The sequence below is a fragment of the Ascaphus truei genome, chromosome 3 (genome assembly GCF_040206685.1).
Source record: "Ascaphus truei isolate aAscTru1 chromosome 3, aAscTru1.hap1, whole genome shotgun sequence".
NCBI classification, from domain to species: domain Eukaryota; kingdom Metazoa; phylum Chordata; class Amphibia; order Anura; family Ascaphidae; genus Ascaphus; species Ascaphus truei.
Genome location: NC_134485.1, coordinates 35,257,076 through 35,283,640, shown reverse-complemented (window position 1 = coordinate 35,283,640; position 26,565 = coordinate 35,257,076). Strand labels below are relative to the sequence as shown.

At 40.8% G+C, this 26,565-nt stretch overlaps 1 protein-coding gene across 9 annotated transcripts in view; it reads right to left on the bottom strand.

Annotated features, from left to right (window-relative positions):
* APP (amyloid beta precursor protein) overlaps positions 1-26,565 on the bottom strand; it is a 211,443-nt gene that overhangs the window by 42,484 nt on the left and 142,394 nt on the right. For 6 of the 9 annotated variants that reach the window (XM_075593939.1, XM_075593936.1, XM_075593934.1 and 3 more), the window contains exons 6-7: positions 15,346-15,548; positions 4,244-4,411 (exon numbers count right to left, since the gene is read on the bottom strand). In XM_075593939.1, coding sequence (XP_075450054.1) covers positions 4,244-4,411; positions 15,346-15,548 — 371 coding nt within the window. The remainder of the gene's footprint in view (positions 1-4,243; positions 4,412-15,345; positions 15,549-26,565) is intronic. The other 3 variants (XM_075593943.1, XM_075593941.1, XM_075593942.1) reach the window with 1 other exon arrangement.

The window sequence follows — 26,565 nt, the reverse complement described above, 5'->3', positions numbered from 1 at the left end:
GACACAATCACAGGGTGATTCAATCGGTCTAAGGAAACGGATTACATTTGTAAGTTTTTTAATAATAATAATAATAATAATTATTATTATATGTATATTTTTTCAATCTTTTAGTGATTACATACAGTATCGACTAAACTAAAGTTGTGTTAAATTACTTTTTTTTGTTAGCTCCCCTTCACTCTTGATGCTGGTCAGCTAATGTCATTAAACATTTATACACCAGATAGGAAAAGCAAAATGAATAACACATACTGTACTTTAAAGTGGAACAAACTAGTTCTAGACCCAGCACCAGCTCCCGGTTATCTTGAATACGTGAGTTTCTCTCTGTGTACTTAAAAGTAAACCCCACGATTGTGCTGCGAACCGTGTGTCAGAGCACCGAGAACGTCCCCCAAATGATGCAAGAACTAGAAATGGCCACTAATTTTATAAAGCCCACTATTATTATGGACATGCAAATGCTTCCACACAGTTTGAGAGGGCCTCTAAGCAGTGGCAGTGGTATTATTACCCACCTCTGCACACCACCGCCAAATATATCCACACTAGCGCATCCTCAAGAAATGCTATTGTGTGTTCACCATCATGTGCTGTAAACACTAAATAAAGAGCCATTTGTACGGCAGGTACTTTTTCAGCACAGATTAGGTCATTTCTTCAATTACCCGCCAGCAGCAGTCATTGTACTGGTCATAAATCTCTGCTGTAGCTTTAGTATTTATAACAAATAAAATAAAACACGCGTTATAAGATGAGAGTCTAATTGCTGCACTTCAACAGTATGACGAGTTTCTGTAATCCTTTTTTAATTATGTCTCCTTTCTTTTAGCTGTATGATGCATTTGTTCAGAGCCTGTGAGGTACAGAAATCATTACTGCTCAATGGATTACTGCAGTTAATATTCTGGAGGGAGGTGCATTTTGCCACCAGCTTTATTTATTGAAAATGTGTATAAATGAAAAAAAATTACATTTCTGTATTCCCTGGAAAATGCAATCAATTTTTGTGTGTTTGGCTTTCACATCATATTCATGCACATTACCAAAGTAATGCATGTCTACAACGACAGCGATAGTTCCACGCTTCAAATCGGTCACAAGTTGTGTAATTTACGGGACACAGACACAGCTGGGAACAAGATGCTGCGGTTGTTTGTTGCTAAATCAACATCTTGCACTAAAGATACAGCATTATGATATATATATATATATATATATATATATATATATATATATATATATATATAATGTGTGCTCATTTGCATGTCATTTCCCAGAATCCCTTGCTGCAGTGGAAGTGCTGTATGCTGGGTGATAATGGGGAAAGGCGGGGTTGCAGACCTGCCTAAGACATGCAGATGAGCATACAGCTATATTTGCATATTTGCTTTCCTGTGGAGGGTTTTTGTCACTTTTTTTACTCACCATAACTTAACTCAGTATATATATATATATATATATATATATATATATATATATATATATATACTTATAAATAATACTGATGAATAGAGGGTTCCTGAATACCAGTACATTTGTTTCCTATATGAATTGTTAACCTATTCTACAAGCGACTAGACAAATTATTTAAAAGATTTTGGGGTCATCTGAAAATGTGAACCAAGAATATTTTGGATTCTAGCCATGTTATATAGATGTAGCCGGGGTTATGGTTCCTGCGCAGTGGCGGGATATGCTGTGTTATCACTGCCATTGAAGCCTATATTCTGCATGATCATTAGGTAGACTAACGCTGGCTGCATCTGTAAAGAGAGCAATGCTGCTCATCTAAAAGTAGTTGAGGATGTAACACTTATTTCCACTAATTTACAGCAGACGAGTTGAAAGGATAAATTCCCATATACCCAAGTGCTGAAATCTCTCATGTAAAAGCACTTATCCTCCATTACTAGAAAGCAAATCCCTTCACTTCTAACAACACACTGCTCACTGACGATCTTTATTCACTTAACCATATCTAATGATGTTTCGGCACGTTCAGTTTGTCAGTGAAAAATTCACAAATTACCTTCATTATGCATAAAAGATTAACCGTCACAGGAGCCAAAATATAATTTCTAACATGTTTGAATAAACCAATGCTTCATTAAAACATCTATTCGGACTATTTTAATTCCACGAAAAGAATATGTGTAACTCACCAAAACCTTGTCCTTGATTCTTTGCTATAAATGTAACAGTCCCATTGGGACCGAAGTGAATGAATGGCAACAACATGTTGTATACACTTATCCTTTGATGGCTTTCTAGTAAATAACACCCTCCCTCTCTCAGAAAACCATACACATTTTAAACAAATGTTTAACTACATGCTTTAAATGTATCTTCAATTTCAGTACACATTTTTTGTGATGTTAAATACCACTCCCCATTTCCAGATGGGCATCTGAGAGGGAGGGAGTCGGTGGAAAAAGCAGAACATGCGGTATTGCCTTTAGAATCATGCTATATTTGCCACTCTGCCCGGCAGGCCCCCAATGCATTGCTAAGAAACGGGCTCCAGGCTTCTCTGGGAGTCAACAGTCACCATAGTTTGTATGGTTGCTGGAACCAGAACAGAGAGTCACAACATCATCCTCTCAAAGATGCAGCTTTCTACCGGCTGGAGCAAGCTTGACCCGTGGCCATACGGTGTCCATTCTTCCCGGGGACCAAATGTTATAATCATGAGTTGTGAGGGGTCCAGGAGGTTGGGCCACAGCAGATCAGCTCTGGGGACCACCCCGGTTCAAGTAATATATATTAAAAAAAATACCCGCCATTCACCCCAAAAAACTGAGCTATGTTAACTGCTGCTTCAATGAGTGGCTACTTAATTACTGCCAGTTAAAAAATATCAAAATCTGCTTACAAAGTCAGCAAAGACAGAATATAAAATTCAAGGTGATACATATAATATATATATATATATATATATATATATATATATATATATATATATATATATATATATATAATCAAAAAATAAATAGATGATACCGTGGAAAGAAAGTCACTTTCCAGTTTTGCACAAAACAGATTGGCATACTGTGGCGCCATCCGAGTACCCATAGCGGTCCCGGTTGACTGGAGCTATGTGTCATTTCCAAATGTGAAGTAGTTATGGGTCAGAATAAATTCGATGCATTTAGTCACTGTCTCTGTGAGTGGCTCCTGCGGTCCCAGAAAGTATTTGTAGGCTGAAATCCCATCCCGGTGGGGGATGTTTGTATAAAGTGACACATCCACACCGGGGGAAGGACTAGCACAGATAACATTCCAAGAGACACTGTTTTTAAGTATACCTTTTGCTTGCTTCATTCATTGTAACATCGCCGGAAGAAGAGATCAGTGTATCTCGAAAGCTCGCACAAATAAAAGCATTTCGTTAGCCACAGAACGGTATCATCTATTTATTTTTTGATTATTGAAGCTCGGCTAACACGGTACTGATACCTCTACATATATATATATATAGACACATACACACACACATACATACACACACATACACAAGTTCCAAATCTTTTATTAGCCTCTTTAGTATAACAACCTACTCTGTCATCATGAGGCTACAGTGTAGTGCTATCCCAGTGTATTCTGGTCCTTAATAGTCCTGTGTGTCTATGGAAAATAAAGCACCAAGGAACCATGTCTTTAGTCCCATCACGACATGGAGGTACAGTAGATTGCTAGCAAAGGGCCCTGGAAAAGTTTGCCCACTTGTAGTGACAAAGTTAATAATCCCTTTTTTGCAATCCCTTCCGACAGCAGACATAATACACACACATTTTAGATTCATTCGGTGCAGTGCAAATTCACTCAAAGTATGAAGATCGTCTTAGCATTAATCACCCTAATTGGCATACTACGTGCAGCTATACAAATAAAGACACAGACAGGGAAACACAGGAAAAAGAATACTTTTACACAACACAAACCACAGCACATATTCAGCTTGTAAAAGCCCCGAAGGTAGAAAGGGTTAGTGCTGTATTTCGCAGATGACGCATTAGTCAAAACACAGAAGGTAAGGTTTCCGATGATCATGCCTCTTCAGAAAGCTGCCAAGAGTGAGCACATCGTGTGACACAAGCCATTAACAGGGTAAACGGGGGTGTGGTTAGTTATAGCGCAGGCCCATTCCCGGGGAAATCGGAAAGTAATCTGTTACGAGGAGCGGAGCCTGTGGCGACAGAGCAAGACAGGATGCCACAGGCCGCAGAGGTCCACTTACTGACGCTGCCACAGACTGCCATGCAGTATTCCTCAGAGTCAAAGTTGTTTCGGTTTCCACCACAGCCGCCATAAATGAACTGTGCGCATTTTCTTTCGGTCACGTCATAGTACCAACGGGAGATCATTGCTCGGCACGGGCCGGTCTCGGCTTGTTCAGAGCACACCTCTATTTATAAGATGTGGAGGAACTGGATTTAGCATGAGAATAGTAGTTTGGATTACGATGAAAACATGTTTATAATATGATCAATGATGGTTCATTCTGCATAAAAAGTGAATAGATCAATACATTTACACCTAGGGTTGCCAGGTGTCCGGTATTGAACTGGACTGTCCTGTGTTTGGATACTCTGTCCAGTACAAAATGAGAGGTTCTGTAATACTGGACATGTATGTGTCCGGTATTTTCCTCCCTGGACATAGTGACCTGACGCACCTTTCACCATCAAGTCCGGTATTTTTGGAGAAGCCACCTGGCAACCCTATTTACGCCTGCTCTGCTGTCTGTGTGCTTGTATCAAAAGGTAATGGCTTCCATTATTGCTACTAAACAGGTCTAATCTCCCACACTTATATATTTTTATAAAACAATTTATTTTCCTTGATTTTGGAAACAAGAGCCATTATGTCAGACTTTACATTGCTGGATTCCATGATTTGTTTAGGACAGAACAGTACAAAGACTAATTACTGTACAGCAAATTGTCGTTCATAAAAAGTGAAACCTTGTTTCACGATAGGGATGGTATTTTTTCCACTTTTTTTGCTTAGTATCCACCATTCCTCAATATGACATGTTTGTTTTTTTTCATGTTTTGGAATTCTTGTTGCTTTTGAAAAAAATTCGGACACATTTAACAACATGCTGGAACACTAATATGTAGCAAAATACGGTAGAAAATTATTAAGTTATATGATTAACCATTTCACTGGCCGAAAAGCAGTTACCTATTGTACTATTCAGGCTGATTTTTTTTCACAACTGTGCAGTAATTAACATACATATTTGAGATTTACACAAATCGGTATAACAGACATTTGCTTGTTCAAAAAGCATAAAGTCTAGCAAAAAAAAAATGAAAATGCTTCTTCACCTAATTGTTGTACTACTGTAGTTGCTTCAATACACTTACTGATAATGTTCCAAACAGAAAACAAAATACATGCAAATAGTTATCCTTCTTCCTACAACTGTACATTCAACAGGATCAAGTCATCAAAACCAGGAACCGAGTTTGCCAAGAGGTTGTAATAGATTCTGGAATTGTTTGAATAGGCTTTGTACGTTCAAATTACATAACCACCATAACACAATAGTTCTGCCTCTTACAATACATGTAATTCATTGCCACTGCCATGCTGCCACTACTACCAGTTAACATAACATCTTATAAAAACATGTTGGGTAGACACTGGCTGGAAGGCGAGAACTACTGTACAGTATGGAACCATGTGCCATCAAAGCCTTTGTAAAGACAGAAGCCTGGCCACACTGCCTCATAGATCCCGAGTCCCAGGATTACACACGCCATGTGGCCATCCCAACGGTGTCCCACTGTACTTTTCAGGTGCGTTTTGCAGTAAGGACTACTTGATGTAATACTAAGAAATTCAGTATAACTGCAGCAATGCGTATACTAAATCATTGAAAGGGCACAGCTGCAGGGATGACATTTTTAATACGTTCTCCTTACTTGTTTTCCAATAACAGTATTCATTTTATAAGTAAACAGAACGGAGGACACAATAAAAATACCTAGAGATGCAGCCTGCTCCCAATGACTCGTGGTGTGAAGATACGCGACACATAGACCATTACAGGGCTTTATTTAGCTTTTTAATATTACAGTTTTTGTTTCTTCTTCTAAATGTGGAACTTATAATTGCTTTAGGAGTCTTGTTTCTCGATCACTATAATTGGGTTTAGTCATTTTCTAAGCATAATATGAATGCCATAAATTGCTTCAGAGATGTGCAATCATGGGCCAATTAATTCATTTATCTTACCAGCAACAAACACCCAAGCAATGCAGTAACTCCATCGTGATTACGCCGGATGTTCCTTACCGTACCTCACCCAACAAGCCATAGGTGAAATGTAATTATACAGTCTGTTATGGTCACAGTACAGCGAATAATAATTAATTAGGACACGTTTTTATAAAAAGAGCAGCATTTTTGTTTGAGCACTAGTCACATTACATAACTGTATCAAGGGACAGTGTGCATATATGTGACATTCTTTACCACCACGATCAGCCTCATCAAAACATAAAAGGTTTCTACATTTCTATTGATTTGTTTGACGTCCAACAATGTTCTTTATTTAATACATGAATAAAACTGCAATACTGCTTTTTAAGTTCAGCCTACACAGTAAACATGAAGAAGTGGAGGTTTCGAAAGCGCGGTACACTATAATTTAAAGCAGCAATCTCCCCCATCTCAGTTTCTTTACCTCCCCATTTCCCCCCCCCCCCCAGAAAAAATGTGCTATTTTCAGCTCTGGGGACTCTGTTTCCCAAGATAATTGCCTGAGAAGTTACCGGGATTGAATCTCCCTTCAGTGGAAACAAAATGGCTGCCAAGTCTCGGTCCATCAGGAAACCGTTATGTAATTCGACGTTGCTTCCTATTGGACGGTTATTATTAATCCCCTTTAAATAAAAACAAGTAATATTGGTAACTTCACTAGTAAATATCACGGGACGCCAGAGCCGAGGTTTAGCTCCAGATGCAACCCTGTTCCAATTATGGGAAAGAAATAAAAAGGAAGGGGAGTCAAAATGGTGGTGCTATTGCTAATTTAATCTTTTATTAACCCTAAGGGTGGTTCCCTACAAGGTATCCTGACCATGAACCTACAGTAACATAAGCTTCTCCTGTTCACGGTTTCTTAGGACATTATATTACCTATTAAAAATAATTGTGTTTAATATTTAAAAATATGATTAAACGTTGACATGTGTGCTGTGGTTTTTACCATGTCATAAGTAGAGCTGCTGTTACAGGCAGTCCTCAGTTATCCGACACAATGCGTTACTCAAAATGGCGTTGGATAGCGAAACATTTGGTTAAATGAAAGGTTCCGTTCCTGAAGGGATTTTTAACACTAAAATACACCAAATATTTTACGCAGGCAATAAGATATGCAGCACACACATAAATTATATAGTGTATATACTGTATTATATATATAATATAACATATTATATAATATAATAATATAATATATTACAGGCATACCCCGCATTAACGTACGCAATGGGACCGGAGCATGTATGTAAAGCGAAAATGTACTTAAAGTGAAGCACTACCTTTTTTCACTTATCGATGCATGTACTGTACTACAATCATCATATATGTGCATAACTGATGTAAATAACGCATGTGTAACAGGCTCTATAGTCTCCCCGCTTGCGCACAGCTTCGGTACAGGTAGGGAGCCGGTATTGCTGTTCAGGATGTGCTGACAGGCGCATGCGTGAGCTGCTGTTTGCCTATTGGGCAATATGTACTTACTCGCGAGTGTACTTAAAGTGAGTGTACTTAAAGCGGGGTATGCCTGTATATAGTATAATATAATATTATATAATATATATTATATACACATAAACAACGTTGCAAAGCGTCGTAAGAGCGTTGGATAAGCCGTTTTGGCATTGTAAAAATTAACATAGGTATGTATTGCATAGCGTTGGATAAGCCATTCTTAAAACGAGGACTGCCTGTACTGATCTAAATGTTGATAGGCACAATTAAAAAGTCTTTGGGTTGCAAAAGACTTTAATTTTCCCTGACCTACTTTACGACACATCCAATTTACTGTTAATTGGTGAAGAGATGGGAACCTGGTACTGTACTAACCCCAAATCTGACCTGTGTCTTTAAAGCATTTAAACAGCGTGGCTTCAGAAACTCGTACATCAACACTTAGATCAGTAAAAGCCATATCTATCACATTACTTAAAACCAGTGAGAAGTGAGGACATTCTCAGATTTTCTTTCATTCTTGAAATCTGAAGCAGCAAAGAAAAGGTTCATTGACAGAGCAGAATCCACATACTGAATAATATACTTGGAAATAAGGTGTATATTTCAATGCATGTTTACTAGTGAAACATGTTTAAATAAATTAAATGTATATTTTAATGACATTTCAATAGGAAAATACATTTTGATGAGTGGTCAAATTTAAAAAAAATCTCTTATCACTTAAATCTGGAGCAACTGAAAGGATATTAACAACATCACTGCTTTAAAGCACTGAATGGGTCATTATTGTCATCAGATATTTCGATTAAACACATGTACTTTGTACTCAACAGAGTGGAAGAAATAGCTGGAAAAACTACACAACACCACAACTCTTTTTTTAAATCAGCGTTTAGAGGAAATTAAAGCAGAGTTTTGTAATTTCACATGTCTTTGTGAAATGGATCGCTCCATTTTAATACGCACAAGTGTTTCTTCAAATACTCTTCAGTCCCTTGTGTAATATGGAGAAGCGTGCACAGCTGTGCAACAGCACTGCCAATTAACATCATGTTTCAAACACACAAAAGACAAATTGCTTGCTAGGGGAAAAAATGGTCCCGATTATTACAATGCACTAAAAAGAATGATTTGCATTTACAATTACCCAAACAAACTGCTTGGTAGGAAATGTACTTTTTTTTTGCAAAGCTGCCTGACGCTCTTCCCTGATTTTAGTAAAACAAAGATACATTATTCACTTAAAATATTTGCATGCATACAGTGACACGCTCAAGATTAGAGTTTCGCTTCACCGCAGTTTCGATCAAACTTTTAAAAAGTAAAAAAAAAAAAAATTGGTCGAACTTTTGGTGCCAAAAATTCTACTGAAATGGCCCCGATCGTTAAAAAATAGCTATTTTGTCTTTTTAAGGAGGCCGTTGACTTTTAATCAAATTTGCCACAAACTTTTATTTTAACGTTTTAAATCAAAATAGGCGATATTCACCCAGCTTGGCTAAGCGCGCAAAATGTTTCCACATCTCTCCTCTACAGCAGTGGTGTGCAAACCAGGGGGCGCGAGATTTTTTTTGTGGGGCGGCAGCGGTTGCAGAGGCCCCGTCCTCTTCCCCAAAAGCATTTAGATTAAACTCCGGGGGACCCCGCGAGGCCTCTGTAACTTCCCTTACCGTGACTCCGTTGACATGGGCCAGGGCCACGTGATGTGAAATAACCCCGCAGCGTCATCTGACGCTTCAAACTAGGTAAGGGGGGGCGCGAGCAGTGGGGGAGAACAGGCAGGGGGGAACAGGTCAAAACGTTTGCGCACCCCTGCTCTACAGCATCGTACTCTATTTGGATGTACAAGAACTTTTTAGAAAGGTACAGTATACAGGGATATACCAAATAAGTAAACATGGGAAGAATGTTGATACAGAGAGAAATTTGATTGCCAATATGTGGAGTCAGGAAGGAATTTATTTTTCTCCCTATGCGATATCATTGGATGATCTTTCACGGGGGGGGGGGGGGGTTGTTTGCCTTCATCTTATACTTTAAATACAAATATAGGATCTGTCATCAAAATGTAGAATAGGTTGAACTTGATGGACATAATGTATTTCTTTTTTTCAACCTCCTCCACTATGTAACTACCTATACTATCCTGAACAATATTAAAACAGAAGCAGGTTACTCTCAATAGGCCTATGCATTGTACGGTGGACACGTACTGTACAAAGGGATGGAGGTTCGCATAGGGCAGGGGTCAGCAACCTGCGGCTCGCTCTTTCCGCTCCTACTTGCAACTCTTTTCAGGTTGCCAACCCCCAGCTCCTGCCTCACTCCCTCACTATCCTGGCAGTGGCTCTGTGACGTGTAATCACGGAACAAACTTAAAGGGGCCCAGCATGAGGCGCTCAATAGTCAAAACGCTAAGCATGAGCTTGTGAGGGGGGGTCCACCTTAAGGCACCTGATGGGGGATCAAAATAGTGCACAAGAATTTCCCTCTGGATGGTCCTGTAATCCAAGCTTCAGTGTGCGTAAGTGACCTGATATTCTGCAGTAGTTTGAAAGGTTTTCACGTGAATAAGTATGGATTTTATTCAAGTGCATGCTAAGCAATGTAAGGTTCCTCTGGTCCCACCCACAGATTCAGGGTGTGTGTGGATATCTGGAGATCCTTATGGACACGGGTTTTATATGTTTTCAAATAAATTCATGAAAATAAATTTGATGGCCATAAAGCGAAAAAGATAATTTCAGCTCTTGGCCAAGAGGCTGTTAATCTATGAGCAAGAAATTAGAATAACTGAAGGTCAGGATAGTCCGTTTTTCAGAGACCAAGTAACAGTATGGTCCACCATGTCGCCCGTACAGTGATAAACACAGGTACAGGGAGAGATCTACCAAAAAGAAAAAGACCCCATGTATAACTTTTATACTATTGTAACAAGCCTGGTCATATAAAAAGATATTGCAGAAAAAGGATGCAGGACAATGAACAACAGTGATCCACAATACTGCTGCGCTACCCCTCTTTCATGTGTCGCTAAGCTAAAAATACCTGCACTCAAATTCCCACTACTATGCAACCCGTAGATCCAGAAACCAAATGAGGACATTATATAATTCTGTCAAATTGACGAAGGACGGAGTTCATGATATAAAATTAAATATTGAGTGAGCATATAAAGGCATTCAAGGTGTTGAAAAAACATGTGCGGGATAAGATATATATATATATTTTTAGTTTCTAAAGAATTTTCAAGGAGGTGGGATAAATATGGGTTAATATTAGAATTACAGGTCTGCCGTTTTTGCCTACAAGCGGCATGAAATATGAACGCAACTCCCCCTCCCTTTCTAAAGTGCATCTATGCAATTCTGAAAGAAATTGGCTATAACTCAAGAGAATGCATGTAATTATGTTTTGATGCATTACAAAGTATTAAGCATTACAAAGTATTACAAAGTATGAAAAAAATTAGCTCTTATGAAATTATAATTTTTGCTGCTGTTAATAATTTTTCTTTCCCCAAGAGTGGGAAAACAAACACTGGTATATTATCTATCTATCTAACTATCGAGACACCGCTGCTACATCTTTGCTACACAGTAGCTCAGCCAACCATTGGAATACGGGCTGTATTGGATTCCTGGATACTGCTCTGTTGCAACAGTCTGGAGGTCTGAAAGTTCAATATGGATTCCCTGCAGACGAGTACGATGTGCCGTGTGCATGATCTAGCTCCCTTTGTGAGTGTGCTACCCCATTCTTTTATTATTCTGCCAATAAATGTTTTACAGAGTTATACTATGTGGCATACGCTTCTCTTTTTCAATACATATACAAATTAGAATCACATTTAATTGTTTCACTGAATATCAGAAAGTGTACAATTTCGACAAGGATTCGCACAGTGCAGAAGTAAACATATTTTCTTGGTGTTTGTGGAAGTATACCGGTGTTAGATAGTGACGGTCCGGAACACTGACAGCAGATATACAACCTTCAATAATGAATACTGTATATGCTTTGTGCTTTGTCTCTTCACACTAACAAGCCTAAAATGAAAAGGTTAATTAATAGTTCGCCATGCATGGAGAAAAGTACCTCAGAGCAGAAAGATACAGCTAACCAAATACACTGCTCTCCGTCTATAGCCTACTTACTGTATGTAACATCTCATTACTTCTAACTGAAGCTTGGTATTGTAAAATGCCTCAGGAATAAATATATTGGGACTGCAAGAAACTTGTGTCAGGGATCTATATTTTCACACAACAAGGATCCTATGGTATTCGAAGAACAAAAGAACAATCTCATTTAATTTCACCTCTCGCCACCCTCCTTCTCTTCCTCTCGCCCCCCTCCTCCACCCCTCTCACCCGCTCCTCCTCCTCTTCCTCACTCACCCCCTTCTCCACCTCTCATCTACCTGGCATCGGTGGAGCAGTGCAGCAGCGGGAGAAGAGGACAGATGAAGAGAACATCAGGCGGCGGGAGAAGAGTACGGAAAAAAGCAGGAGCAGAGAAGGGCAGGAGAGGAGCAAGACAGTGGGCTGCGGTGGCGGGAGAAGAACACCGCGGGAGCAGAGCAGGACGGCCGGGGAGGAGCTGCGCTGTTCCAGTGCCAGACACCTGAAGTCAGTGAAGACGTCCGGGTAATATCTCTGGGGCACGCTCCTCCTTGGCCATCTTCCTGTGCCGTCCTGTTCTGCTCCCACAGTCCTCTTTGCCCGCACTGCCCTGCTCCCCCTCTCCCGCCCACCATCCTCCTCCTCTGCCGATATATATATATAGATATATAGATAGATATAGATATATAGAATATATAAAGCTATATATATATATTTCAGTTCAGTTACATTATTATATTGTAATTAGGTTTGAATCCGGTGTATAAAAACAGGATGCCATGCATGATATTATTATGATTCTCAACAATTCTTTTCTATATATATATTGTATCACACATAGAATATATTATTCTAATGGTGGTGAATTAATATCTTTTGCTGATTCAGTTACATTAGGATAGGATTAGATGTTAGAATGAGATTGCAGCTGTGTTGGATTGTCTGAGCAAGGGGGGCCCTGCGGGTGACATTTGAGTGACCACAGACAACTGATGATGCAGAGTTAATTCAAAACTAATAAGGAGTAGTTTATTCCCTTGTATGGAGGAGGGGCAGTTCCTTATCAGATATGGCATCAGTTTTAAACTGTAGGACCTTATCTTGTAATAGAATTAGTAGAAGAAAGGCTGACTAGGTAATTTTGTCTGGATAAATATCCAGCAGGGTTTAGCTAGTTAGATGAGAGAAGGATTACAACCAGAAGGATTGGAGAGGGATTACACCGAGAAGGAGTGCAGGGTTAACACCAGGAGAGAGAAGGAACCAGGTTTAACATCACGATACCAAGATCAAACAGGACTCCACTCAGGAACAGCATAGGCAACCATCTTTGAAGATATCATAACTTATTTGACGTCACCGCGATTTTGTACTATTTTTGTATGTTAGTACAGTATTTATCTTCAGAATAAACATTTATTTTTATGTGCTAAAACCCGAATGCCGAGTACCGTTATGCTGGAGTAGTTATTGAAAGAGACGCAAAGGACATTTTACATACACAGATATATATTTTTTACATATATAATTAAAATGATATAGGTTTGCCTTCCTCTGGATCAATATAGTGTAAGTACAAGTATATGATAAAGTATCTGTCGTCTAAATTTAACATACGTTGACCTTGGTGGACGTATGTCTTTTTTCAACCTCATCTACTATGCAACTATGGTGGAATTCACATCATCCTATTCTAAAACCGAAAAACCAAAGGGTCCCTAGGAATATCAGAGCCAAAACGCAAACATGTTTCAGATGCAAAATCAAAACGCCAGCGCTATTATTCCCGATTGTGAGATATATAAATGGTCCCCTCACATATTTAGATACGTCAACTCTCTGATTTCTTGGGAGTATCACTGACTTGGAGTATCTTAATGATTTTTAGCATCCACAGTCTTAGACTTGAATAGACTCTCACAGAGGAATCTGTTACGGCTCACTGGGGGGGAACGGGGGGGGGGCAAGTCCTACTGCCCTCACATTTATGTATCTATCGATTTCCTTTAGAACACCAAATTCTCTCTGATTTCAAAATCTTTGTTGGGTAACTAACCTGCATATTTTGCACATCATTTCTACATAATATTTATGAAAAAGAGGCCCCTTCAGATCAACAGGCGTTACACCTGTAAATAACAGAGCTTTAAATACGGTAACATCGACCATACCTCAGCAGTAAAATTACCTGCAAACCCAACTGGCAACAAAATGTAACACTAGCACTATTGGGAATCTCCTACTGCTCATTGTTTAAATGCTACCGCTAAATATTCACCTTGGGACCTATTCAACAGGCAGTCTGGCTCCGTGGATTCCCCTTCACGCCTGCATACTCTAACAAAGCATATTCTAAAAACACCTGCACTTTATAGAAGAATGAATGACTCAGCAAATCCACTAGATAACTACTATAGACACAATGACAGAACAGCGGGGTTGATTGGCTACAGCTCACTCAGTCTTTCAGTTGATCACAGGCACAAAGACAACAGTGATACTTCCGTTCAGTCACGTATTAGTTAATGCAAGGACTTGGCATGGCAGGATTTTGATAATCTCATTTCTTGCTTCTTTGCCTCCTGCGATTTTTTGCTCCTGATGTGGTTATGTACTTGACCTAGGATGTTTTAGTTATACCGATCATGGAAGACCGACTGATTTTTTTTTTTGTTACACTTGTGACATTCCTTACTCATTGCACTTTACAGACTCACACAGACCTTGTATGCTCAGATCCCATACATATATACAGTGTTCGACAAACCTATACATTTGCTCGCCCCGGGCGAGTGGATTTAAACCCCGGGCGAGTAAATATTGGCCCAAGCAGCACACGTTTGGTACTAGGTGGTGAGTAGATTTTTTTGTGTGGCGAGTAGATTTTTTGGTGATTTGTCAACCACTGCATATATATATACACAGACACACACAGACACACACACACATATATATATACACACACACACACACATACATACATACATACGTGTCAAAAGGAGTGCTACTGGGATTGTGACCTCATGTATATATATTTTATAACAGACAAAAAGCCCCAGGGCTTCATCCAATACGACAAATTATATAGTTAAATACTTATCTGTTTTGCTTTTTCATAAGTAAGGGTCATTTAATTAAATACTTTAGCCAAACCATTTTAAGATTGCACACCACACCATGCTATCCCCTCTTTTGCAAGTCCTAACACTACCTACATAAGCTTTCAAAAACATGCCAATTTAAAAGTAATCTACATATTGATTAATAGAGAATTTCAACAGGCAACATAAACATGTCCTTTCAATGTAAACATCAATATAAGTTCCTGTTGAGTTTATACTTTCTACATCTCATTATCCTTGCAAAGTCCTAGTAAAATCTTTGTAGAATATTTTGCTGTTTGGAACATTTATCTTTAGTTTTTCATGAAGGGAAGAGATCAGGAGTATATTTTCCAACGACTTGTTATCTCTGAAATTACCTCTTACAACCTCTTCCACTGATTCTGTGGTTGTGGTGGTGGTTGTGGCAATACTCGTGGTCCTCTCGGTGGCCTCTTCAAATGGCTCGCCAGGCTCCTCCTCAATTTCATCCCCATCATCTTCATCGTCATCAACGTCTTCTTCCTCCACCTCAACTACGTCTTCCTCTTCTTCTGGTTGCTCTTCAACAACTTTGTCATCACTGCAATAAATAGAACATCATATCAGGTTCACAGTTACAGGAGTTGGTCAACCCTGATGTTACAGCTGCCCCTACGCAGCAAATTGCACCTTTTTAATATTTGTAAATACTTCAACTAAATTAAACCAAACTAAGTTTCTAAAAATGCTTTCAAAAGACACAAGACAATATACATGACATTTTAGTATCAGACTTGTTTTTAATACAGTATGATGTTTTTCACAGTTTTTAATATGGCAAACCAATTTGAAGGTACAATCCACCAATCTTTCTGAAGGGAATAGAAAGGATGGTTATGTACCATGGGGGCTGAAACTAGGGGAAGGGGGAGCTGCAGCCCCTCCTGGGTTTATACATTTTTACATAATGGAAATGTATGCATGTTACTGATTTAAGATGTACAACACCCCCACCCAAAAAATAGTTGCTGCACTCCTGATATGTATTCCTAAAAGATAGAGCAATGTTTTTTTTTAATAAACCCAAACATTATAAGGCAACAACATTATATGTTGTTTGCAGGAAAATGATAGTAACCACATATTTCCTAACCTCAAAAACGTAATAAATGGAATAGAACTAGATATATTTTAAGCCTTATACTGATTGGCTGGCGAAAACGACAATAGAACTAGAAGACGCTGAGGACTACAGTAGGTCTACCTTGGCCGGTAAGTAACAATGGATGGCAATCTTTTGAATTAAATTATAGGAGAATGAAGATGGGATGGAGCACATTTGGAAGAAACATAACGATATTTCAAGTGAACTTTCCACTGTGCCTCAAGAGAAAAGTTTCCACCCACTGTATTCCACCCATGCTGATGTATGCGTATGAAACTTGCCCCTAAATACATAGATAATTCAGAAGCTTCAAACAACGCAAAGAAGTATGGAGAGGTATATGTTGGGTATTACCGATGAGATTGAATGGGTTTGTGACCATCAAAAGCGTGAAGAAATGAAAAGAGCAGTGGGCCGGACATATCACAAGAAGAAATTACCATTGTTGGACCAAGATGGTACTCAACTGGATTCCAAGACAGAATAACAGACCATGACTCTGTTCAAAAGTAAGATGGGAGGATGAAATCAGAAAATGTATTGCAGCAATGTGAAGAAGAGAGGCTTGCCACCGGAGTACCTGGAACATCATTGGGGAGGCCTTCATCTATCAGTGGAATGACAAGGGCTGACGAGGATTATGATTCAGATGATTATATATATATATATATATATATATATATATATATATATATATATATATATATATATATACACACATATATAAAAGAACAGAAAGCGCACAGCCCATAGCATAAAATCTATGGCATTTATTGGAAAGGGATAGGGGATGGGAGGAAACAGGCTCGCTCACAAAGGAAGTGTAATAACAGGCATGAACACAAATGGTGAACACAAATAGTCACCGCCACATCGGGTTGGTGTGCCGTCGGTAGCAGCAAATTGTGTCCTCAAGAGTCCTCATACAGCTCCGGGAAGAACCTGGGTCGACAGCATAGAAAGTCCCAGCATAAACAGCTAACTCCAATGAGTATAAAGTGCTGCTATCCTCCTGCAGCTCTAGAGACGCGATCCGGCCACGATACACCCCAATAATGACGTAATGACGCTGCATACGTCCTGACGCGTTTCGTCACTCAAAGTAACTTTCTCAAATTTTGCAGCCTTAGGCCCGGGCCTAATGGGAAATCTGACACTGATCACACGGGGGAAGAAATGAAAACGGCATTGGGCCGGACATATTGAAAGAGGAAATTACAGTACCCTTGTTGGAAAAAGATGGTACTCGCCTAGATTCCAAGGGAAATGAAAAGACCAACACGATGACCAAAACTAAGAGGAGAGGTTGATATCAGAAAATTTCTTGGAACAACATGGAGAAGAGAAGCTTACAACCGCAGTACCTGGAAGATCATTGGGGAGGACATCATCAAGCAATGAATCGACAAGGGCTGCAGATCATGTTTTAGAGATGTAAAATAAAGAAAGTACTGTACTTAGAGATATCTTCCGTCATGAAAAGACATGGCTGAGAACTTTGCTAACTTAGTCCTGAAATCCTACAGGAAAGAAGTACATTAACAAACATCGCTGAATAAGCTTTTGGCAGAAGCCAGAAAATCATGAAGTTCTTCTTTTTTTTTTTTTAGAAACCCCTCAGAAACCCTTTTTATTATTTCTACAAAATAGAAAACTTGTCAGATGTATCATCAGTATAAAAACGGAAAGTAAAAGCAATCCATAGACCTGTCTTCCATACAGAATTTGCAAGGCTGCAGATTTAACAAGCCGTTACATGTCACAGATAATGAAAATATAATTCAGAAAAGCTGTTGAAATAAATCATATAAATCAATTATTTTTTGTGAGTCCTTGTTATTAGATGGATTTCATACCTCTGCCTTAAAAAAAAGCTGCAACAAATTGCTAGACTTGTTCCCGGCAGGGTTCTGAAATAATAACCCAAGCAGCCTCCAGGGTCACTCTTCAATACTTTGATGTCTTAAATTCCTGTCAGTTTACCTGACTAAATTACAAATATCACTCAAATTGCTAATCCTGTAATTTAAAGACTTGTGCTACTTTTGAATATTCTGGACGCATCAGTTCTGTGTTTCTGCATTATAGAAGTACTGTACAATGCACCCCCCACCCCAACAAGAACAAAGAAAATGGAAGTACTTCTTCAGCTGTTTGTGTTGGTTATTCTCTTTGATAGAGATGTGCTAACTTTTCGCCCCCACACTTAAGAGACTTCCAAAACTCACCAAAAATCTGACTTTTATAAAGTTCCCAAGCAATGCGTCAAGAGCGAGACCAATTGTGTCGATTCGCCATTGGCTTACTTAGCTACCAAAACATTCCTCTATACAAGACGTGGCGAAAGCTCTGCGAGCACACCTGAGATACCTGAGAAATATGCCAATTGAAATCTTTGGAATATACAGTACAGTAGGTTGCATATTCAAATGTGATCACTCCCTATGCATCTCGAGTGTGCCCAAAGGTATCTCCCCAGATGTTGTACACGGGATTGTTTTGGGAGGTTTATATGTCAACGGGTACTCCACAACAGGGGTGCTCAACTCCAGTCCACCCCACCCACGCTCAGGTGTTCAGGATATCCCAGCTTCAACACAAGCGGCTCAATCAACGTGTGCTGACAGGGCCACAGACAGATTTCCCGCCGGCCCAGCACTAGAGTTACGACCCCTGGGTCAGCAGTCTTGCGAGCCCCCCTCCCACATTTTACACCTTGTGAGAGCCCTCCTCTATTCTCCCCCCCGTTCCTATGTATTTCTCTCCCATCTGTCTCATGCTTATACCCTACCTTCCTCTCACTCCCCCCCCTCATCCCCTCTCCATTCTCACTCTCCCCACCCCCTCCATCAATTACCCCATTCTAGCTCAATACACACCCCCCCCCCCCACACACACACACACACAATCCCCCCCCACAAAATACATACAGAAAGGACTGGCAGCCGGGCAAATGAGTTGGACCTGGATGGGCCCAACTGCTTTGTCCATCCAATAAATGCAAAGACTAAGAAAACATGCTCCAAATGAGAGGCCATGAGTAATGGCAGAGCAATAAAAAAAAGTAATTGATAAAAATCTTGAATTTTATACATTTCATTATAACATGTTTGCTACTAAACTCCTTAAATCCTTATATTTGCGCTTTGCAAGGTGATGCATTCTGGGAAAAGTGCAAATGACCTTCTGGTGCAGTTCCCCCAAGGAAAACGATTGCTAAAAGAAATGGTGCATTCCAAAATCTAGCATTCGTCCGATAACATTGGAGAATTATACATATACCTGAATAGTTTTTTAAAGTTGTCTTGGGAATGTTTCCAAACAATGTAGACAGTAATTAGTTATTTTTTCGTGAGCGAGGTGTAAGCTTTATGGAAGCTTAAGCGAACTTTGCGAATGTAAACCATTTAGATTAAGCAAAAAAAAAAAATATGTTTTGATACAAAAGTTTGCTTATGCCCTAAACGCAAGTCAATAATCGATTAAGTCAATGATCAATTTTTTTTGCTTTCGAAATTCTAGCATGTAACACCCACCCAACCAAAAAAAAACACACAAAAAAAAAACAACTTTTTAAGTTGCGGGGCTACTATTTTACCGCAGTAAAAAAAAAAGAAAAGCGAAACAACAAATATTGGTACAATTTGGGTTGTGTTTTTCTAAAGCTTGATGCCAAAAGCTTGAAATGTTTTGTAAAGTTCTATTGAAACAGCGATGAATTGAATCTCGTCACAGATCACTATCTCTAGTTCCCTTATCTGGTTTCTTTTGTTTGCCTTACAGCATGTAAAGCTACTTTTTTCCTATGCTAATTGGGACTCTGACATAGGGGCGTATTCAATAAAGTGCAATAGTACCGATTCATTACGACCCCACGGAAATTCCCCCTCACCTGAATAGGAGTTTCCATGCTGCTGTGTCAAAGCAGCACCACACACTATATTGAATAAGTACACGTGCCCCCTTCCTTCAATTCCCTGCTGTAAACGGAAATGTCAAACTTTTGAAAGAGGATTTAGAAAATGTATAATGGTCCTATTGTTTAGAATGACGTGTAACCAGCGGCGTCGCAGGGAGTACCTGCTCGCTGAACGAGTGGCTCTGAGTGACACAGAGTTTTAAGCTGGGGAGCGTGGTGCACAACCCAGTATCAGCTCATTGTGACCTTCGGAGTCACTTTATCCCCTCCCCCCCCCTATCCCCAGGCAAAACAGATTTTAAGCTCTACGGGGCAAAAAACTCTATGTACAGCATTGCGTTCACTGTCACCGCTATACAAGAAACAAAATATTATTTTGTTATAATTGACCTTTTTCGATTTGGACCTACCCTGTCCATGGCCTTAGAATAGGTTTAGTGCCCCTTATGGTATGTGGCACATGGTAACAATGCCCTATTTGTTTTTTATATTGTCAAAAAGCTACCTGAACAAGCTCCTCACCCCTACCACTTGCAGCACTTATCACCTGAGATCAGACTCCAAAAGACTGTTCATGGTCCCAAGTCTCAACAAAGTATCCGGACGTTCCTCCTTCTCCTTCCGTGCACCCCAAAACTGGAACAATCTACCAGAGACTCTCACATCGACCACCAGTTTAAGTTCTTTCAAATCTAAGGCTGTCTCACATTTTAACCTGGTCTGTAACTGTTTCATACGCTCATAATATATATTTTCTTTAACTGTGCATGCAATTCATTAACACAGCAGGGGGTCCCTGCAGTCCCATTCAGTTTGAACGGGACAGCAGGGACCCCCTGCTGTGTAAATCCCGATGGGCCATTAAGAATCCCACAGAAATGTTGAGGCATTTACTGTGAGACTGCTCCAGAATTTCCCAAATGTATACGTTCTCCTATGAACAATCACGTCATCTCCTCCTGTCTGGTAAACACGGTTTCATATGTTAGCGTCGCCTAGAATATGTGATAAGCGATTTAACCATCAACACGATTGCCCCCAAATACTTTACTCTGCAATCTAATTTGCAAAGCATGGAGTGCCTAAAACTTCAAAGGCTATATGGATGCAATGTCACTTGATCTCTCTTTTTTTTTTTTTTTAAATGTCCTAAATTCCTCATTATCAAACATTTTCTCAGTCCTATTTTCATAGCAGATACATTAAAGGAGATCTAAGAAGATGCCTATTTGTACAGAAATGGACATCTCGCTAGGTCACGGCAGTGAGGGAGGCGTGTGATTCATGTTTAGGAATAAATCCAGCAATCTCATACAGTAGGTAATTTGGTAAATATTTTACTGCACCATCCCAAGCAATGAGAACCTTCTGCTGTAAAGCCATCTCCCACGGCTGGAGTGGCCAGATGGCTTCTCCAAAAATACTGGGCACAATGGTGAAAGGTACGACGCGCTCGAGAACAGTCGGTGGGAAGGTATGTTATTTATAAATGTTCTGACCGTTATGTCATTTTTTTTCTAAATTTCTCCCCAGGTATGCACCATTTTATGTTCTATTTTGGAAATATATTGGGGGGGGGGGGGGCAGGGAACCCCAAACATTTTCTACCCAAAGACACACTTTAGACTTCAGGAGAGTAGTGGGCACCAATCAAATACACACACACTCTTTGGTGGGAGGACTTCAGTGCCGGTGCCGCTCGTGGAATGCGGAAGTTGGGCCTGACTTCCGGGCAGGCCAGACTTCTGGCACAGACCAGCACGCAGCAGCTGTCAGTGGCACTGCGGTGGCGGGCACCCACAAAAGGCTTGGCGGGCACCATTACGGGGACCACTGTGTTGGGGGTCTTGAGGACTGTAGTTGAGCACCACTGCTCTAAACCACAAATCTCTCCAGAACTTAGGAGAGACAGGCTCACAACGTGTGTTGTAATTTTTCATCCCCACAAAAAATAACAAATGACAAAGACGGAGGACGCTGAAAGAACCATTAAGCAAAAACCCACTACTTATTGAGTGTGTTTCTTTGTTTCCTAACTCAATGCATATCAGGGACATTAATCTCAGAAAGAAATCTAGGTCTTGTGCAACTAAATGTTTACTGGAGCCGTTATTTCAATTAGAGGTGGATCATTCTTACAACAAATAAAAGTGAACTCTTGAATGTTACATTTCTTCTACAGAAAACAAAAAAACATGAAAAGCCATTGCAGCCACACACTTATCCCATCATCTGAGATTATTTCAACACGTGCCTTTTATTAGACAGTTTACAAAAGGTACTGTGTGTGAGTGCACAATTCCACTCAAGATTATTGGAATTTAGAAGTTTGTTTGAACACCACATATAGGATCTAAATTATGCTAGCAAGACATAGCATATAAAGGACAATACTTTACAGCTGTCCTGGAATATTAAATTAAATAGACAAGTACTCTATTTTTGATTTGAGCAAAAACAGTGAAACCGTGACAAAGTGACACAAAGTGCCCGTCCAATAATCTTTAACGCTAACGTGGATCAATAAGATTTATTGATGTAATATATAGGGTGGCGCTCTGCACATTAAATACAAATATTGTTGTCAGATATGATATCATTGAACATGAATCTGTCAATATTTAGCACATTCTTTAATGTTGTTTTTTGTGTGTTTGTCATTTGTTTTTGCTGAGATACCAAGCAGCTTTGGATTTCCATTACTGCGCATGTCCGGGACTGTCAACAGGTGTACTGCATCTTTTAATTTAAACTATAAATATATGGACACACAGGGACGTCATCATTATCTTTATACCCCTGAGGAAGGAAGCTGTGTCTTTCGAAATGCGTAGGGTGGTCCCGCTGGCTCTACTGCTGAAAAATCAGTGGTGTAACCATGCTGTAAGGGGGCCCCCGGGCAACAATGCAGTGTCACGTGTCCGCACGTTATCATGGCAACGCGTCACCGTGTGACAATGCCGCTGCATCTCATGGCCTCGTCAATGGAGGGCTGCTCTGTTACAGAGGCCCTGCTCTCTCCCCCAGGGATTCAGTTTAATTGCTTTGGGGAAGAGAGCGGGGCCTCCGTAACCGCATGGGGGGGGGGGAGGGGGGTTCAGCGAATCCTGACTCCCTTCGTCCTCCCCAGAAGACGCACCTGGGCATCAAGGGAGGTAGTTACGCCACTAGAAAAAATAGACATTTCCAAGTCAGAAAGTACTATTTCCCACTTTACTGTAAACCATTCTTTAAACTTCCTGGCAACACGAGTCACTGATAAATGTCACTATTTCTGTGGAGGAAATGCAGATACAATGTGCAGTGTACTGTTTCTGGTTTACAAATGTTATCTTACCGTGGCAATCCATAATGCTGCTTCCAGACTCATCTACCTCACTTAACGCTCTTCCTCTGCTGCTCCACTATGCAAATCCCTACACTGGCTTCCTATAAAACATACTGGACACCTAACAAGCTCCTATTGAACACCCAAAATGACCACAACATATATAAGCATATGAGTGTCACAGAGGAGTGCTACTGAGCATGGCAATATATATTTTAAAACCAGAGACAGAACATAAAACACAGACAAAGCTCAGTTTTTAGCACATCCAGTGAGACTCATACACGGTACAGTGCCTAAATATAGGCAAAAATAGGCACTGTACCGTGTATGAGTCTCACTGGATGTGCTAAAAACTGAGCTTTGTCTGTGTTTTATGTTCTGTCTCTGGTTTTAAAACTGGCTTCCTATAACAAGAAATCTACGCCCTGCCATACAAAGCGCTCAATGATTCTACCCCCACCTTGCATATCAGCCCTCGTCTCCAAATACTCACCTAAGGGCCCCTCCGTTCTGCTCATGACCTATTCCTCTCCTCCCATATAACCGCCTTTCATTCCTGCCTACAAGAGTTCTCCCGTTCTGCAGCCTACAACACATCAGCAGACTCTCCCCCCCAGCTTTCAGACTCTTAAAAGCTCCCGGAAAACTCACCTCTTTAAGGAAGTTGGACACTCCCCAGACATTCATGCCCCTGAACCTAAACAGGACCAGCTGTGCGGCTGGACCAATCTCCATCTTGAGACGTACAGTACTCAGGCCTCTTATACCTTCTGTTTCAACTGTGCCTCTGCTTTCCTCCACATTGTAAGTTCTGACGAGTAGGACACACAGTACCTTTTGTATTGTTTCATTTGTGCCTGTTCTTATTTGTGCGGGATTCTGGGTAATGTCCCCCACTGTACAGTACACGCCTGTGTAAATATGCAGGTAAAAGCTGTAGGGACTCCAAATGAGAATCAATAGGAAACTAAAAGTGAAATACCTGCTGCATTTGCATGTCACTACCCAGAATTCTTGACTCCAGTTTAAACACTACGGGTCATAACGTGTCCTCCAGTGCCGGAGGGTGTCTACATGTCGTCACACCGGGGTGAAGGAGGCAAGTTTGCTGACCTTTGGAAAATATTGAGGTAGACATGGCTTTTCTATAATTTCTATATTTTGTACTGTGGAGGTTTTTGTCACCTTTTTAGAATTTGTTTTTAAATAAAATGTATAAAATAAAAAAAAACCTGGAATACCGCGTCCAGTGCTCGCTCTGTAAGACTTCCAAGTTCTTGCACCTATAAGGCCTCGGACACGCTTACCGCTGGCGTGCTGAGGCGCGCTGAGGCTCAGGGATAGCGGGTGCTTTCGAAGTAGAGATTGGAAAGGTGAGTCGCAAACGTCCGAAAAAATGCACCAAAAGCTCACCAAGTGGAGGGCTAAAAACGTTTAATGAAGACTACATAAAAAGAAAATTGGGAACAAACAAAAAACTAATACATAACAACCCTACGCGTTTCAGGCACCTTAGTGCCCTTTCTCAAGGGTGCTTTCCCTGGCCTTGCGGTTGCTTACCGCAAGCGCTCTCTGCAGGCCATCAGGGAGCGGTCCGGGGGTGGGCGCGTCATTGGCCGGGGGCGGGCCAGTGACGTCACGGAGCTGGTTCGCCCTCATTGGGCGAACCGCTCACGTGACCGGCCTGTCTCGCCGGCAAGCGGGGGAATTTTAAATTCCCCTAAAACCTGCGCTTCCCTACTAAAGCCGCTCTAATTGCGGGTGTAGGGGCTCAGTGCTGAGCGGGAGCGCGCGTCAGCACGCTTCCGCCAGCAAGCGCCAAAAATGGCCAAGGCCTAACCCAGGAGGGAGGAGTGCTTCTAACCATACTGCAGGTATGGACTCCGGAGCGATCTCGTTTTTGCTAGCAAAGCAGGGTTGGGCGCACCGTTGCCGGTCGTGGCCATGACCGACGGGTCCGTCAGCACCACAACATACTGTAGGCGCCACATATCAAATTTTAGGCACCCCGAGATTTTTCCCCTCCCTACCATACCATATACACGTAAGTCGATTAGTATGCGATGGAAAAAACACATTCTTTATCAACCATAAAACAAATAAGAAAAATAAGAACCAGTGGCTTGGCATCAACACTCGTACATTTCACAGAGCAGATTACACAATTTCCTAGTCATTACTCCTCAGATTAGATCCATTGTTCCTGCACAGAGCTCGTTCATCACACACAGCTACAGTTTTATTCTCTAATTCCATACGGAGCTGCAGACACAGCACTCTGGCAATTGCTTTTCAAAGCAATAAGCTGCTTCATCAGTTCCTTTCTTCTTCTGCTCCACCATTATACGGGTTTCTACATTATTAGCGATTTGTCATTTTGGGGCCACACAGACTCACGTGTCCCACAGCTTTTGGAATTTGTTTTGGAATTAGTAAGGAGAGCTCACAAAACGGTCTGGTTAGTTAAATAAAACGGTTTTCACAGTATGTAAAAAAATGAAAATGGCAATTGCCAGACGTTATAGGAGCAATCCAAGCCGCTATTTTTGTTTTCGGTTTTTTTCTATATAGGATTCAAGCTTATGGTCTCCGGAGCTAAACCCGATTCATTTCAGCTCCATGGACCCTCTGTTTCCAGAAATATTTACCTCCAAGAGGGGTGGCAGTATTTCTGCAGTTTTATGCAGTTTAAAACTCCTGTGTCACACAGGCCAATAGGAAGCAGCATCGGGTGATGTCACAGCTTCCTATTGGCCCGGAGGCTGCGGGAGCTTTGAAGATCCGCCATCATTTGAACCCTGGATGCAAGGCTGCTGAAAGGGGGAGGAAAGCCAGGACAAGTATCAGCCAGCGCTGGGCCCCAGAATCTCTCCATCTGCTATGGGCCTGCCTCTCTCTATCGTCAGCGCCTCTCTCTACCGTCAGCACCGAGCCTCTGATTGTTGCCGGGCCTCCCTCTCTTTTGCCGGTGCGTGCCGGAAGCTGGGCTCCACTAATTATTGTGGCAGGGAATTGTATGGGTATCGGGGCGATTGTGTGGCAAGGGGGGGAGGAAAGTGTGTATGTGTGGCAAGGGAGGGGCAAATGAGTGTGAGGCGGGGATTGAGGGAGACTCATGATTGAGTGAGTGTGGGGTAATGAAGTGATAGCGGAGAGAGAGGGGGAGGTAGGTGAGGAGTGAGAAATACATGGGGAGAGGAGTG